General features: G+C 50.6%; 1 protein-coding gene across 4 annotated transcripts in view; it reads right to left on the minus strand.

Moving 5' to 3' along the window:
- The window catches only part of LOC117423503 (regulatory-associated protein of mTOR-like), an 84,032-nt gene that overhangs the window by 15,419 nt on the left and 50,787 nt on the right, over positions 1-17,826 (minus strand). For 3 of the 4 annotated variants that reach the window (XR_004547794.3, XM_034039399.3, XM_034039397.3), the window contains exons 15-27: positions 17,667-17,732; positions 17,340-17,531; positions 15,225-15,365; positions 14,992-15,112; positions 14,746-14,886; positions 13,547-13,705; positions 8,388-8,506; positions 4,985-5,088; positions 4,530-4,707; positions 3,975-4,085; positions 1,204-1,309; positions 462-576; positions 225-349 (exon numbers count right to left, since the gene is read on the minus strand). Coding sequence is in view for 3 of the 4 variants with exons in the window: in XM_034039399.3 (XP_033895290.1) it covers positions 225-349; positions 462-576; positions 1,204-1,309; positions 3,975-4,085; positions 4,530-4,707; positions 4,985-5,088; positions 8,388-8,506; positions 13,547-13,705; positions 14,746-14,886; positions 14,992-15,112; positions 15,225-15,365; positions 17,340-17,531; positions 17,667-17,732 (1,678 nt within the window). In the remaining variant the exon portion in view is untranslated. The remainder of the gene's footprint in view (positions 1-224; positions 350-461; positions 577-1,203; positions 1,310-3,974; positions 4,086-4,529; positions 4,708-4,984; positions 5,089-8,387; positions 8,507-13,546; positions 13,706-14,745; positions 14,887-14,991; positions 15,113-15,224; positions 15,366-17,339; positions 17,532-17,666; positions 17,733-17,826) is intronic. The other variant, XM_034039398.3, reaches the window with a different exon arrangement.

The following is a 17,826-nucleotide window of genomic DNA, read 5'->3' on the forward strand; positions in this document are numbered from 1 at the left end:
AGGTGCAGACACAGACAATACAAAAGTTTATTTTTTCTTTTCTAAAACCTGTCCTGTTAAAACGGTTGGTTGGCTAGCGCCCGGGAATGGTGGGTTTTGAAAGCATGGAATGGACCGTGGATATATATGGGGTTATTTCCCCACACAGATATCGCAGCGATTCACAGGCCCGCTGCTCTCTGGTTTACCTGCGCAGGTGTGTTTCTCATCGAGCTCTCCCTTACCTGTGGCTGTGAGCAGCAGGGAGCAGTCATGCCCGTTGAGATACTCCATGGCAGTGATCCGGGTGTAGCGAGGGTTCCCATTGTAGAAATAGTCCAGCTTCTCTCCCTTCTCCCAGTCCCAGAAACTGTGTGTGTTGGGGGGGGGGGGGATGGACAGAGAGTTTGGGGTTAGGGAGCTGCTCGCTGTGGGTCAGTGTGATTCGCTATCCCCCGTGGATGATAGTGCCAGACCCTTACCAGATGCTGTCCTTGTCTGCCACAGCGATGCACGGGTTGAAGGGGTGGAACTTGACCACTGAGGGGACCCCGGGGTTCCTGTTGATGAAGATCTGGTCATCCAGGCGGGTTATACCTGCAGAGCAGAGAGAGTTAGAGTCAGTGTTGAGGGCAGCAAAAGCACAGGGAGGGCGGAGGTGACTACCCAGTACAGCGTGTGTCACAGTGAGTGCGACTGGATCCTGTGTGTCCCAGGACATGTGTGCGCGTGCCTGTGTGCTGTTCTGCATGCTGTGTGTGTGTGTGTGTGTGTGTGTGTGTGTCTGTGTGCAGTAAGATGCTAGTAAGCATGCTGGATATGTGCAGGCATGTCTTTACTCTGTATATTAACTGGTCTCTCTGGCACTGCACCATCCCACTCAGGGTTAAGCAGATACAAAGAGCCGGGCTGACGTGAGAAACTCAACCATTCTCTTTGTATTCTAGTCTGACTTCATAGGGGGAATTGGGAAGGCAGCAGCCAAAAACTATGAAACAGATTAAATGCAGTGACTCATCCAGAGCTACCAGCGCTCTGAATCAAGGGGAGGTGGGGAGGTGGAGGGGGGGCGGGCGTCCTACACGGACGTGAGATATCCTGGAACAACTCCATCCACCGCTCCAGCAAGGAACTCCGAGAGACACAGCAAGATGAAAATCTCCATTGTGCTGCTTCTTGCTGGGGTGGGTCAGTGCAGTGCAGGCAGTAATCAGCTGTGCCCACCTCTCTGCGTGATGCTCTGGCTGTGCCGCCTCACCAGCGCGTTCCTCAGGAATCTCCACTCGCGCTCCTTTCTCACATGGCTCTCCACATCGTGCTCCTCCGGGATCTGAGGACAGAGACAGCGGGTTACACTCTGTCCCTCGCTGACCAGCAGAGGGAGATGTACAGCCTCTGCTATCACGTTCCGAGCACCAACACTGGATCAGTAGGAGGTGTGATTGCATTCTGCAGTTGCAGGGAATCACAGCAGTGCAGTAAGGCTGGGATCAGATGTAATAGACTCTGATGAGCCCCTCTCTCCCCATCCCTCTCCTCTAATGGACACATTCACAGCAGCTCTGGGCCCTGCCTGCTGATATGAAACACAGTGGCGCATGTCACCAGGTATCCCTGCGCCCCTCAGCGCTGCACTGCTGTCACAGCAGGTGTTACAGTCCTAACCACTTGGCTTTACTTTTTGTTTTGTTTTGCTGTTTAACTACTTCAACACTGGAGAACTGTAAACAGGTATAGGAAAAACAACTAAACAGCACGCCAGCACATTAAACTACTTGATTATCCAAGTGCCGTCTTTCTTTAAGGTTACTTAGTGCTGAAAAAGCACACCCTTATTATATAGGCATCTGGCCTTGTCACTGATATATAATTGAAATTTAAACCCCAACCACACCTGTACCTGAAGCTTAACAGAGCCATGCAATGGGGCTCCCAAGTGGCGCATCCAGTAAAAGCACTTGCGTAGAGTGCAGGATGTGCCCTATAGTCTGGACGTCGCGAGTTCGAGTCCAGGCTATTCCTTTGCCGACCGAGGACGGGAGCTCCCAGGGGGCGGCGCACAATTGGCTGAGCGTCACCCGGTGGGAGGGAGGGTTAGGACGGCCAGGGTGTCCTCGGCTCACCGCGCACCACCGACCCCTGTAGTCTGGCCGGGCGCCTGCGGGCTGGCCTGTAAGCTGCCAGAGAGCTGCGTTGTCCTCTGACGCTGTAGCTCTTGGGTGGCTGCACGGCGAGTCCACAGTGTGAAAAAAAGCGGTCGGCTGACGGCACACTCTTCGGAGGACAGTGTCTGTTCGTCTTCGCCCTCCCGAGTCAGCGCAGGGGTGGTAGCGGTGAGCTGAGCTTAAAAAATAATTGGGCATTTCAAACTGGGAGAAAATAATAAAAATAATTGGCAACGACTAAATATATAAAAAGAAAAAGAAAAAAAAAAAAAAGGGCTATGCAGGTCCAGCATCAAACAGAGGCACAACTGCCCTGCCCTGACCCAAGACACCAGCAGCAGAGAATGCTGCAGCTTCACTGTCACTGCCCGGCACAGTGTGCACACAGAGCCCTGCTGCAGCTTCACTGTCACTGTCCGGCACTGTCTGCACACAGAGCCCTGCTGCAGCTTCACTGTCACTGCCCGGCACTGTCTGCACACAGAGCGCTGCTGCAGCTTCACTGTCACTGCCCGGCACAGTCTGCACACAGAGCCCTGCTGCAGCTTCACTGTCACTGTCCGGCACTGTCTGCACACAGAGCCCTGCTGCAGCTTCACTGTCACTGTCCGGCACTGTCTGCACACAGAGCGCTGCTGCAGCTTCACTGTCACTGCCCGGCACAGTCTGCACACAGAGCCCTGCTGCAGCTTCACTGTCACTGTCCGGCACAGTCTGCACACAGAGCCCTACTGCAGGTGCTCTGGAAGAAGTGAAGGCTCGGGTAACATAGACTGTACAGATTGTACAGCACTGAGTGCTCAGTGACACTCTGATCTGCATCGCTGGGTTACTGTGGTTTCTTACACACTGTTTTGTCTCAAGCCAGTGAGCAAAGAGGGTCTTTCTAAAGCTCATGCTGTACAATAATGCAGAAGGAATTTTTTTTTAATGGTTCAGTCTAGGATGAAAATAAGCTCCGGAAGGTAACTGGGTCAAGCATTCTAGTGTGGGGAAAAAAAAAATGTATTTATTTATTTAGTAAATCACTTCGATCCTAGTGAAATGCTGTGCCGCACAGAGAGGTAAGTAATGTTCTTCATCTGGGAAGCCAGGTCAAAATCTCAGGAACTCAAAGATCATTTAACAAAGCGCCAACGCCTTAATATTTCACTGCCTCCCGGAACACTCCCATATGGTTATAAGCGATAATGAAGCAGCACTCAGAGGTCAATTATTTATGATTGACTCAGACTGCCAATTACAGTGAATCTACTGCCTTTGGGGAAGCATTACAATTCACTTTTGCTTAAAAAAAATCGAGAGAACTCACAGTGTATCTTAATTCCAGATTCAAATTCAGAGTGTTCCTTGACAACTGCCAAGCTTCCCCAGGCTCCGGCTCTAAATACCTACAGTACAGACAGCTCTGAGCCAGTCCAGGTTTTACAGCGAGCCCCAGATGCAGGATGAGTGAGAGGAAGCACTGCTGAGCTCCACTGCGTCTGATTCAGCTCATTGTAAAACCTGGACTGGCTCGGTCCGTATTGATGGGCAGTAGGAATTTCAGTGTAGGGCTTAGGAAGATATTGTTTATTTAAAACTCTGCAGACTTGTATAGAGGTCAAGGGAAGATAGCTCAATCAAAACTGCAGACTGCACTGATAGTACAGGAAATAAAACTCAAAACTGCAGACCAGTAACCACTAACATAGGAATACGTATCCGAATAAGACAAACTATTTCAAATCGGTTATTCTCTGCTGGAAAGTGTCCTGGGTCTGAAAGTGTTCATGAGGGGAGACTCGCGGCTCTCTGAAGCTGAGAGTTCCTGCATTGCTCTTCTCATACCTTCATGACTGGCTGTGCGAAGTACTTGGCACTCCAATCACAGAGGCCGGTCTGCATCGCCGCGGTGATGAAGTTCCGGTGCCCCACCCCCTCGTCCCCATCATCGGCACCCTGAAACAGAGAAAGCGTCAGGACTGGGACCGGGGGGGGGGGGTGCGTCAGGAGGGTGGGGATGGAAGGTAGATGCACCTTATCTTGAGCATGCTAAGCTTCTGACCGAGATTCACACTTAGCATTGTCACTGCTTATTCCTTAGAGAGTTTTCATGACTTCTCCTAACTTTGTGTGATAAACTTGGAAACCCAGAAAACTGTAAATCTACCATGTCTGCCATTGCCCTGGACTCGTTATGCACACAAACATTATAGTTTAGTGTCAATATTGACAGGTTCTCTTGACAGATGGCCACATTCTCAACATAACAGGAGGGTGAAGGAGAGGGATGGAAGGTGAGAGCTCTGGGGCAGAAGTCAGGTGGATGTTAGGGTAGGGGGGTTGGGGGTGGGGGTAGCAGGGTAGGGGGTAGTGTTAAAGGACAGAAGAGAGAGGCTGTACCTGGTCTGGACCCTTGTCAAACATTTTGCGCGTCCTGGTGAACTGGTGCGAGTGTGGCGCCTGACCGCCCAGGGTGGGAGTGTAGGGGGGCCGGGACGAGGGCAGCTCTCTCCCGGCAGGTTTCGGGACCTCGTTGGTCAGGCTGGAGCTGCTGGTGCTCGGCATCGGGGGAGAGCCTCTGGAACAGGAGGGACACAAGAGAGATCAGAGTCTGCGATGACAGGGTCACAGCCTGGGGCCAGAGAGCGGGGTGGAGACACAAAGGTCAGAGGGGAATGCATGTGCGGGTCAGTGGATTCAGTGCTTAGAGAGAACAGGACGGATACGCAGAGAAGAAACCTTTCATTCCTGTCCTCTAGGGTTTGAGTAAAATTTATTTGAATTAGATTTAACACAGGAGGGCTTCGGCTCAGGATTTGACCATGTTTAAATGAAAGAGTCGGGATCGCACTCACCCGACCTGGTGGATGTGGGTGCCCTTACTGGTGGGGCTGGCTGGGGCAGACTGGGTGAGGGAGCCAGAGTCCAGTATCCTCTGGGGCCGAGCATTCATGGTGGCCTGGGGAGCGAGAGCGAGAGAGCAGTGAACAGGGTGTGCCGGACAGAGTGACCCACTGCGTCTCTGCCAGTGATCCAGACAGAAGCAGGGATTAGCAATCGGGCTCCTCAGAGCACATGCCTGGCCAAGGGGCCTGCCTGCGGAAATGCACATTCTTTAAATAATGCTGTTCTGCCAGTTCCTCCGGAGCACTATCTCCTGTCTCTCAGTGCAACATTCCAAGGATATCCAATTGCAGCGACGCCAGTCCGGGAGAGCCTGCTTTTAGTGAGAGGATCAATAGGCAGCAGGCAGTAATGTAATTAACCAGGCACATTTCTTGTACTTGGAGGGGAAGCAAGGGTGCGAGAATACGAATCAGGGGATTTCCTGTGAAGCGCAATACAAGGAAAGCAGGAAAGCGCTCTCGTGGTGATGCAGTTTGAGGATGTCAGGACAGTATTTAGTGGTTCAGTACACTTACGTGTGTAAAGCACCTGTTGATCTAGCATTGCTGTGCACTGGAGAATCCCACGCCTCTAACCCTATATATTACTGAAAGAAAAAACGCTCTGCCTGCGCTTTCAAAACAGACGAGATTAATTAACCCAGCAGATGGGAAAACGAATCACTATATGGAGAATTCATGTATGAAAATAATAATTTTTTGCCATTCCGAAGAGGTTATTAATTCACTAAGCAACTGTCCTATACTGTAGGAGCAGAGCTTGCTGTTATCACTGTAAAGTAGAAAAACAACATGCGTGACAAGAAGGATGACACACTCTGTCTTTTCTGTCTTGGGCTTGGCCAATTGCTCAGAAAAACCCTCCTGTAATGACAATAAACATTTATTTCTGCTGCTATATATATATATATATATATATATATATATATATATATATATATATATGATCTGATTATTGTGATGCTTATGATGTAAATTCAATACAAGTGAAACTTAAAAACAGTTTGCCTCTGAATATCTGTGTCACGTGTCTTATAACCCGACTCCCAGAGCCTCCTATTACATTAGACATGTGAAATATCCGGCATTATATTTCTGGGAAAAATAAGAAATAAAAATACACATAAGTGAATCTCACAGGCTCAGAGGAGCTCAGCATTAGCAGGAAATTACCAGCACAGCAAAACAACGTCTGGCTGTTATCTTAAAAACAGCACAATTAAGTTATATTGTGATGTATTGCATTGTTTCTAATGGAAGGGAGAACACACTGCTTATCGACAAGGAATTTATGTGACTGCACTTCTCATAAACAATGCCGGGTGAAAATGAAGCTGAAGTACACGAGTGGCTGTCTTCATTTATTTATTATGCCCTCCCCTTCAGCTGGCGTTTTTATAGATGAATTTATTCCTGCACTTGTCCACAGTGCTGTACTTTACGGGTTGAAAATAAGATTTATCAATGCACAATTACAGCGCAGTAACACACATTTATTTCCACATTTATGTACTGCATTAACAGTGAATAAATACAAAACAGAGATCGTCTGTGTGAGCCACCTAGACATTACTACCCTGTCAACACACAGAGGGGAGTACTGGAACCACTCTGTGTAGAAATCCCTCCTTCCTCTCTCAAATCACACACAGAGGGGAGTACTGGAACCACTCTGTGTAGAAATCCCTCCTTCCTCTCTCAAATCACACGCAGAGGGGAGTACTGTAACCACTCTGTGTAGAAATCCCTCCTTCCTCTCTCAAATCACACGCAGAGGGGAGTACTGTAACCACTCTGTGTAGAAATCCCTCCTTCCTCTCTCAAATCACATGCAGAGGGGAGTACTGTAACCACTCTGTGTAGAAATCCCTCCTTCCTCTCTCAAATCACATGCAGAGGGGAGTACTGGAACCACTCTGTGTAGAAATCCCTCCTTCCTCTCTCAAATCACACGCAGAGGGGAGTACTGGAACCACTCTGTGTAGAAATCCCTCCTTCCTCTCTCAAATCACATGCAGAGGGGAGTACTGGAACCACTCTGTGTAGAAATCCCTCCTTCCTCTCTCAAATCACACGCAGAGGGGAGTACTGGAACCACTCTGTGTAGAAATCCCTCCTTCCTCTCTCAAATCACATGCAGAGGGGAGTACTGTAACCACTCTGTGTAGAAATCCCTCCTTCCTCTCTCAAATCACATGCAGAGGGGAGTACTGTAACCACTCTGTGTAGAAATCCCTCCTTCCTCTCTCAAATCACATGCAGAGGGGAGTACTGGAACCACTCTGTGTAGAAATCCCTCCTTCCTCTCTCAAATCACACGCAGAGGGGAGTACTGGAACCACTCTGTGTAGAAATCCCTCCTTCCTCTCTCAAATCACACGCAGAGGGGAGTACTGGAACCACTCTGTGTAGAAATCCCTCCTTCCTCTCTCAAATCACATGCAGAGGGGAGTACTGTAACCACTCTGTGTAGAAATCCCTCCTTCCTCTCTCAAATCACACGCAGAGGGGAGTACTGGAACCACTCTGTGTAGAAATCCCTCCTTCCTCTCTCAAATCACACGCAGAGGGGAGTACTGGAACCACTCTGTGTAGAAATCCCTCCTTCCTCTCTCAAATCACAAAATGAACTATTAAAATGGGGAATTCAGTGACTTGAGGACCTGTGTACAGGACAGCAATGGTTATCCCCTATACAGTAATTTTTTTCCTCCTGTATATTGTCTCCAGCCAGATTAAAGCAATCCAAGTCTAGATCAATGTCAGTCTTCTGTGAAAGTCTGTCTGTTTTAAGATACTGCAAAAACCCTTCAGAGGTCTTGAACAGAAAGCAGCTCTGAAGTGTAGTTACCCTGAGCAGAAAAGAAAAGGGTTCTGATTGCTAAAACTGAGCAGAAAATGATGGAAATGAATCAAATATTATCAGGAGGGAAACGTTTGGAGAGAAGAGTTGAAATTATTGCAGGGCTGTTATATCCACTGTATTATATCTACTGTAACCAAATCAAGGAAATCATTTTTATCCTGGAGAAATACTTTATTGTACATGCATGTAGGGCTGTATTTCCAAAGCTCAAGCAAGAAAGAGTTTAATTTAATGGCCATCTTGTATGAAGGGGCATCAGGGAGTCATCCCTGCTTAATTGCCTTTGCACAAACTAAACTGCTCCCATCCCACAGAGGAGCAGTAATGCAGGGCTTGGCTGGGGCTGTTCTGAGAAAGGCTGCTCCTGCCTCTCTCCTCTGGTCTACTACACACTTTCCAGGGAGGAGGAGAGACAGAAGATTGAGAAGTGTCAGTATGATAAAGGGAAGCCAGTCCAGAGATGAAAGCACGCAGGGACTGCACTACCTTGTATGCAATGCTGTTGAGCACCTTCATGGCCAGGTCATACACTTCAGGGTACGGGTCAGCGGCCAGGTGGAGCAGCACCCTCCAGATCTGGGTGTAAACACTGTTAAAGGACACCCCTGCAACACAAAAAGGACCCAATTATTGTACCTGCAGATCACATCATTGCTATCAAATGCTAACTTATGGGCACTTGGCCTGACCCCAGTACATCATCAAGAACTTACTTCAAACACTCAATTATGCATTCTGAAGTGGAGCAAACTACCAAGAATGAGAACATGCAAGACAATGGGCAGTTAGCATTCCACAGCTAAAGAGAGATAAGCTATAAGGAAAATGATAGCATCACAATACAGCATACAGTGTGAGCGACTCACAATGACTGCAATCATTAAGAACACATTGAAGAGGCACTGTGCACAGAACCTTGTGAGGCGTGACCGTGACAATACGGAAAGCTGCTCTGCGTTAGCATGGCCATGTGTAAAGGCTGCACTCCTGAAGTCCCTTGTGAGAGGCGTGCAGACTGAACGAGGGCAGCCGCTGCTCTGAAGCCTGCCTGCCTGCAACAGGAACGGCAGCAGTGAGCAGCGCTAGAGTCTGAGCTCTGCTGATCTGTATGCATGGGGCACGTTCTCTCTGTGACTGTGTAGGTTATGCAAGGACTGCGGGGAACCATGAAAGGCTTGCTGCTGAGGAGAGGCTCCGAGCACTACTTTTCAGCTACGGGATTGTTAACACATGCAGCCCCAGCCTGGACATCGAAACAGCTCACTGCACGCACACACACACACACCCTCACACACACACACACAGCCCCAGCTTGGACATCGAAACAGCTCACTACACACACACACACCACGCACATGCTCACACAAACACACACACACACACACACACACACACACACTGACACCGACACCCTCACACACACACACACACACACACAGCCCCAGCTTGGACATCGAAACAGCTCACTGCACATACACACCACACACATGCTCACACAAACACACACACACCCACTGACACCGACACCCTCACACACACTGACACACACAGCCCCAGCTTGGACATCGAAACAGCTCACTGCACACACACACCACGCACACCCTCACACGCACACACCCGCACACACGCCGACACCCTCACACACGCCGACACCCTCACACACACACACTGACACCGACACCCTCACTCACACACACAGCCCCAGCCTGGACATCGAAACAGATCTCTGCATGCACACACCATGCACATGCTCACACACACTGACACCGACACCCTCACACACACACACAGCCCCAGCCTGGACATCGAAACAGCTCACTGCACACACACACTACGCACATGCTCACACACACTGACACCGACACCCTCACACACACACACAGCCCCAGCCTGGACATCGAAACAGATCTCTGCATGCACACACCATGCACATGCTCACACACACTGACACCGACACCCTCACACACACACACAGCCCCAGCCTGGACATCGAAACAGATCTCTGCATGCACACACCATGCACATGCTCACACACACTGACACCGACACCCTCACACACACACACAGCCCCAGCCTGGACATCGAAACAGCTCACTGCACACACACACTACGCACATGCTCACACACACACACACACCCACTGACACTGACACCCTCACACACACACAGCCCCAGCGTAGACATCGAAACAGCTCACTGCACGCACACACCACGCACATGCTCACACACACACACCCACCCACAGACACCGACACTCTCACACACACACACACACACACACAGACAACCTTACACACACTGACACACACACACACACACTGACACCCACACACACACAAATCCTGACACGCACAAACACACACCCTCACACACACACACACACAAACACACAAACACACACCCTCACACGCACAAACACACAGTGCACATAAAAGCACCCGCTTGAGAAGAAAGGCAATTATTCAAATGCTTCAGGCAATTAGAAATGATGTCAAAATAAATTATATGATAATGAATCTATAATCAAGTGATGTGCTGAGAAAATGCATTTCAATTTGAATTAGCATAATCATAGGTGTTGAGCAGAATGAAAAACACTAATGAAACACGGTCTGAAAAGATTACATTAAAACAAGGACAGAGCATTAAACAGCCATAATGGAGAAGCACTCATTAGGAGTGGGTGGGGGGGGGTGGGGGGGGGTTTGAAGCGGCACTGCAGACGACACAGGCTGCTGCTGCTGCTCGTCTGTTTCTAAATAATGAATCTGTAACAGATGCACAGACATGGTGAAACAATTACAAGGGCTACAACAAGGAACTATGCAAGCAGCAGTGTGGATAACAAGCACGCTATCATTCAAGTAGAAACGAGAGCAAACTGATTACAGAGCTCAGGGTTCACCCCAGGCTGCCCTGCTAAGTGGCTGTCGCCGCCCAGCTGAAAAACCCAGAGCCACCCGTCATGCAGACACTTTAAGGATAAGGATTGATTGCACTGCTAGCATCCTAGATCACTTGCACGTGCTGGGTAGGAAAAATAAATCTTGGAACCACGTATTGCTGTTACGTCTTGATACTAGATTTAACCAAGCAGACAGCTGAAGGGGTGGGTTTTCCGTTTTAAGCACTTCGAGAGGCTGAAACGTTAAAATGATGGCTAAAAAAAACCCATTATTTTCAAAGCCAAAATAGTGACAGTGATGAACGTGGAAATCACTGAAACGAAGTAGATGATGAAAAAAAAAAAAAAAAATGCAGAAAATGAAAATGAGCAACCTGACACAGTTTATTATTCATTATTCAGATCAGGGGGTGAACGGAGCAGTGTAGCCTGGGTATGAATCAGGGTGGATTATTATTCATTATTCAGATCAGGGGGTGAACGGAGCCGTGTAGCCTGGGTATGAATCAGGGTGGATTATTATTCATTATTCAGATCAGGGGGTGAACGGAGCCGTGCAGCCTGGGTATGAATCAGGGTGGATTATTATTCATTATTCAGATCAGGGGGTGAACAGAGCCGTGTAGCCTGGGTATGAATCAGGGTGGATTATTATTCATTATCCAGATCAGGGGGTGAACGGAGCCGTGTAGCCTGGGTATGAATCAGGGTGGATTATTATTCATTATTCAGATCAGGGGGTGAACGGAGCCGTGCAGCCTGGGTATGAATCAGGGTGGATTATTATTCATTATTCAGATCAGGGGGTGAACAGAGCCGTGTAGCCTGGGTATGAATCAGGGTGGATTATTATTCATTATTCAGATCAGGGGGTGAACAGAGCCGTGTAGCCTGGGTATGAATCAGGGTGGATTATTATTCATTATTCAGATCAGGGGGTGAACGGAGCAGTGCAGCCTGGGTATGAATCAGGGTGGATTATTATTCATTATTCAGATCAGGGGGTGAACGGAGCCGTGCAGCCTGGGTATGAATCAGGGTGGATTATTATTCATTATTCAGATCAGGGGGTGAACAGAGCCGTGTAGCCTGGGTATGAATCAGGGTGGATTATTATTCATTATTCAGATCAGGGGGTGAACAGAGCCGTGTAGCCTGGGTATGAATCAGGGTGGATTATTATTCATTATTCAGATCAGGGGGTGAACGGAGCAGTGTAGCCTGGGTATGAATCAGGGTGGATTATTATTCATTATTCAGATCAGGGGGTGAACGGAGCCGTGTAGCCTGGGTATGAATCAGTGTGGATTATTATTCATTATTCAGATCAGGGTGTGAACGGAGCAGTGCAGCCTGGGTATGAATCAGGGTGGATTATTATTCATTATTCAGATCAGGGGGTGAACAGAGCCGTGTAGCCTGGGTATGAATCAGGGTGGATTATTATGCATTATTCCATTTCTTATTGTTATTCAAATTCTTTGTCTTATTATATATTTAAGGTAAATTCTGCCACTACTGTATTCTCATCAATACGGAGAAACAAGCCCCAGCATTGAGACACACAGTGCAGCCCCACCACCCCCTCTCTCAACACATCGTAGCACATGAGTGTGAAACAGATGCTTCTAAAAGGACATGTATCAGTGCTGCAGTGAGCAGTCCCGGGATACACACTGTGAGAGATGGGCATTGTGTTCACTGTGGGTAAGCTGGTATTGAATCAACTGTCACAACACAAAGTACGTATGGACGGCAGCTAACTGCGGGCCATTGATGCATGACGTTAGGATTCTTTTTACAGCACAACAGGACTTCTGCTCACATTCAGCCTCAGTGTTCAGCATGTACTGTAATTCAGCTTAAAAAACAAAGACACAGTATAAAACGTAACACCATCAGCAATACCGCCTTCAAACTGCGACCCCACTGCTGCTGCTCTCTGCTCAGCCTCTCAGGGCATCCGGATTGATAAAACAGGGAGGAGATTTCCTCCTTAGTAATTTGAGGGTTATCTCAAAGCTGAGACTTTTTCATTATCACAGATTATGCAAAGTCACCAGAATATGGGCTCAGCGGGGGTCTGTAAGGAATTATTATATTGAAATTCATGTTGTGTTATGAATTTTAAAGTGCTTGCATAACCTGCTCTCATTTACACACCAATCAGTAAACAAGGTCTGAGAAATCTCTGTGGCTCCCAGTGTATGAACCAGCTATTGAAATGGGTCAGGAAGGCTGTGTGATGTGGGGGTTACCCACTTTGGAACAGCGAGCAGAGGGGGGTACGGGCTCTATAGAAGTGAGGAGAGGGGGGTACAGGCTATAGAACAGTGAGGAGAGGGGGGTACAGACTATAGAACAGTGAGGAGAGGGGGGTACAGGCTATAGAACAGCATGGGGATGTTCAGCATACTGTTCATTCTCGAGCAGAGAAGATCACTAATGGCAGGCAGTAAACAGGTTATCTAAACTCTCCTGGAAACAGCTGCAGGAATTTCTCAACTAGAGAAAGCGCTCTGAGCCCTACAGAGAGCAAGAGCTTGCATGTCGGGTGAACACGCCAGTGTGGAAGGGAGACACATCACACCAGTACAGTCCTGCTGTCAACCCAGCCTCCTTCCCAATAGAAGCAAGCTCCTGTTTCCTATAAAAGGGCCCCCCTTCATTACACTCCCGTCTCCAACCCCAGCACCCTAACCCAACCCTAACCCCTGGGTCCCCTGCAGTCTGGACTCACCGATGAGTGAGTTGAGAGAGGAGTAGGAGCTGACCCTCCTCATCTTGTCGATGGTCTCGAAGGACAGGATGTACTCATCGTTGTCGGGGCTGCCCAGCGTGCTGCTCGCACTGCTGCTGGTGCTGAGGTTCCCAGGAGAGAAGGTGACAGAGCCTCCTACTGGCCAGGAGGAAGAAGAGACAGTGAACAGCGAGCCCCCTCCCCTGCGCTCAGAGCCCCCCCACTCTCCCCCGCTTTCCCGTGTCTTACCCTCCTCGCTGAGGTTCAGGTTCTGCAGCTCCCCTGCACTCAGAGCCCCCCTCTCTCCCATGTCTTACCCTCCTCGCTGAGGTTCAGGTTCTGCAGCCCCCCTGCACTCAGAGCCCCCCTCTCCCCCATGTCTTACCCTCCTCACTGAGGTTCAGGTTCTGCAGCTCCCCTGCACTCAGAGCCCCCCTCTCTCCCATGTCTTACCCTCTTCGCTGAGGTTCAGGTTCTGCAGCCCCCCTGCACTCAGAGCCCCCCTCTCTCCCGTGTCTTACCCTCCTCACTGAGGTTCAGGTTCTGCAGCTCCCCTGCACTCAGAGCCCCCCTCTCTCCCATGTCTTACCCTCCTCGCTGAGGTTCAGGTTCTGCAGCTCCCCTGCACTCAGAGCCCCCCTCTCTCCCATGTCTTACCCTCTTCGCTGAGGTTCAGGTTCTGCAGCCCCCCTGCACTCAGAGCCCCCCTCTCTCCCGTGTCTTACCCTCCTCACTGAGGTTCAGGTTCTGCAGCCCCCCTGCACTCAGAGCCCCCCTCTCTCCCGTGTCTTACCCTCCTCGCTGAGGTTCAGGTTCTGCAGCTCCCCTGCACTCAGAGCCCCCCTCTCTCCCATGTCTTACCCTCTTCGCTGAGGTTCAGGTTCTGAAGCCCCCCTGCACTCAGAGCCCCCCTCTCTCCCGTGTCTTACCCTCCTTCGCTGAGGTTCAGGTTCTGCAGCCCCCTGCACTCAGAGCCCCCCTCTCTCCCATGTCTTACCCTCCTCGCTGAGGTTCAGGTTCTGCAGCTCCCCTGCACTCAGAGCCCCTCTCTCCCATGTCTTACCCTCTTCGCTGAGGTTCAGGTTCTGCAGCCCCCCTGCACTCAGAGCCCCCCTCTCTCCCGTGTCTTACCCTCCTCGCTGAGGTTCAGGTTCTGCAGCCCCCCTGCACTCAGAGCCCCCCTCTCTCCCGTGTCTTACCCTCCTCACTGAGGTTCAGGTTCTGCAGGCTCTTGTTGAGGTTGCGCACTGTCGTGGCAGCCCGGATGTTCCCGTACGAGCTGACAGAGCGAAGGCGTGGGATGGCAGGACTGTCCCTCACCGGCGTCAGGTTTCCAGCCTCTGAGCACAAAACACAGAACAGGATTATCAATAATCATTTTTTAGCACAATAATTGATCGAGACTAACAGATCATGGCCCAGCCCCAGTTCTCTGCAGCAGGTACCTGTGGTGCTGGCGGGAGAGGGAACAGCGTAGTTCCTCTCCTCCTCCATGAACTGCAGAGCCACGGTGCAGAAGTTGCTCTCGTACTGAACCACCAGGTGGCTGAGCGCCACAACCAGCTCCTGCAGGAAAACAGCAAGCAGAGAGAGGGGATCAGGCGAGCGTTAACCCCAAACAACACTGCCCAGAGACCCAGGGCACGATGCCAGGACAGCCCTTCAGCTGCTCACCCACCTTGCGCACCACAGGGCTGCCATCGTTGAGGAGCTGCGCCAGCATCATGGCCACGTTGTGGTCGATCGTGGTCGAGTGGTCTGTCCGCTCAGCCGAGTTCCCCACGAAGGAGCCCAGGGCAAAGACCGCGGCACAGCGGACCTGTAGGGAAGCAGCGAGGATCGAGGACATTTACCGTATAGCCTGTGAGCTACTTTACATTGGAAGCACGTACCATACCCTCGTGCATACTGTATATAAAGCAGATCCAATGCCGTGTTCTGCTTGCTATGCTGCAGCAGAGCATGCATGCGATAAACTACTGCTGCAGGTTGGGGGGGGGGGCTTCAAGTCCTTTGGAAGGGAGATTTCAAATTATGCAGTGGCACCAAGGCGTTGTGCAAACCAGTCTTTAAGGGGTTAACACATCTTTTACACTTCATTCTCCACCATTAAAGTATTTTATGTAACGGCTGAAAAAAATAATGGACTTCTGATAAACTGAAGCTGCCTAAAGAGCGTGCTGTCGGCACAGCTCGTTTAAATCACATTACCGGAGAGGGGAGGAAAGGAAAGAGGAGGGGAGGCATGGAGAGGAGAGGATGGGAGGAAAGGGGAGGGGAGGAGAGAAGAGTAAAGGAAAGGGGAGGGGAGGTGAGGGCAGGGGAGGCATGGAGAGGAGGGGATGGGAGGAAAGGGGAGGGGAGGGGAGGAGAGGAGAGGAAAGGGGAGGGGAGGAGAGGGCAGGGGAGGCATGGAGAGGAGATGGGATGGGAGGAAAGGGGAGGGGAGGAGAGGAGAGGAAAGAAAAGGGGAGGGGAGGAGAGGAAAGGAAAGGGGAGGGGAGGAGAGGGCAGGGGAGGCATGGAGAGGAGGGGATGGGAGGAAAGGGGAGGGGAGGAGAGGAAAGGAAAGGGGAGAGGAGGGGAGGTGAGGGCAGGGGAGGCATGGAGAGGAGGGGATGGGAGGAAAGGGGAGGGGAGGAGAGGAGAGGAAAGGAAAGGGGGGGAGGAGAGGGCAGGGGAGGCATGGAGAGGAGATGGGATGGGAGGAAAGGGGAGGGGAGGAGAGGAGAGGAAAGGAAAGGGGGGGGAGGAGAGGGCAGGAAAGGCATGGAGAGGAGGGGATGGGAGGAAAGGGGAGGGGAGGAGAGGAGAGGAAAGGAAAGGGGAGGGGAGGAGAGGAAAGGAAAGGGGAGGGGAGGAGAGGGCAGGGGAGGCATGGAGAGGAGATGGGATGGGAGGAAAGGGGAGGGGAGGAGAGGAGAGGAAAGGAAAGGGGAGGGGAGGAGAGGGCAGGAGAGGCATGGAGAGGAGAGGGGATGGGAGGAAAGGGGAGGGGAGGAGAGGAGAGGAAAGGAAAGGGGAGGGGAGGAGAGGGCAGGAGAGGCATGGAGAGGAGAGGGGATGGGAGGAAAGGGGAGGGGAGGAGAGGAGAGGAAAGGAAAGGGGAGGGGAGGAGAGGGCAGGGGAGGCATGGAGAGGAGGGGATGGGAGGAAAGGGGAGGGGAGGAGAGGAAAGGAAAGGGGGAGGGGAGGAGAGGAGAGGAAAGGAAAGGGGAGGGGAGGAGAGGGCAGGAGAGGCATGGAGAGGAGAGGGCATGGGAGAAAAGGGGAGGGGAGGGGAGGAGAGGAGAGGAGAGGAAAGGGGAGCACGCTTGTAGGGGCTGAATCATCAAGGGGGAAGGGGGGGGTGGCTCCTGACAGCTAGAGGTACTGCTGGCATTATTGCCAGTATGTTTCATTTTAGGTTTAAATATTTTATTCAGTAAAATGCCGTTATTCTTTATTGCCTAGACATGGTGTCATAGTCTTTTCACGAAGAGATTCACATGGGAACTCCCTTATTAAAAAAAAAAGGTTTAACACAATAAATCTGTAAAGCAGTTGTGCAGTTTCCCAGTGCTTTTTCCATTGTTAACCTTTGCATTTACCATTGTTTCAAATGTTTTGCCATGTTTCTTAAATTGCTTTACCATACCTCTCTGGGCTTTACAATGCTAGCCTATGATTTCCCATGATTTCACTATGCTTTATTACACAGGCTATGCTTTTACTACAGTAAACTTCTTAAATGGGTGTCGCACGCAACCATACAGGGAGCTCCCGTTTCCCAAAGCACAGCCCCACCCCGCACCTCTGGAATGGGGTCCGATAGCAGGCTGTAGAGCTTCTCGTGGGCGCTGTCCCGCACGCCGCACCAGCGCGCAGAGTCGAAGTTCTGCCAGATGCGTCCCAGACAGATGGCCACCCACTGGCGCAGGAGCGGGTGAGGGTCATTGAGCTGCTCCAAGCAGATTGCAATGAGATTCCCCTGCAGACAGGCCTCCTGCAGAGAGGGGGAGAGAGAAGCAGTCGCTAGCAATGCAGCGCCCCGTCTGGGTCACTCTGTACCGACTCGTGAAGGACCACTGTGAGCACCCTCGTCGTTTTCAATTCTCTCAGATTTCTCCCTCTCGCTCACCTGCCCTGTGTTGTAACTGTTCACGATCACTGCCAAGATGAAAGCTGCCATGGTCCTGTGCTCTGCCTGGAATACACAAAAGGAACATTTTTAAAAACGTTACAAAAACCTTCTGCCAATGGTGGCTGGATGGTGCAGCCTGCCTATTCACCGTGCTTTA

This window comes from Acipenser ruthenus, chromosome 17 (assembly GCF_902713425.1).
Source record: "Acipenser ruthenus chromosome 17, fAciRut3.2 maternal haplotype, whole genome shotgun sequence".
Taxonomy (NCBI): Eukaryota; Metazoa; Chordata; class Actinopteri; order Acipenseriformes; family Acipenseridae; genus Acipenser; species Acipenser ruthenus.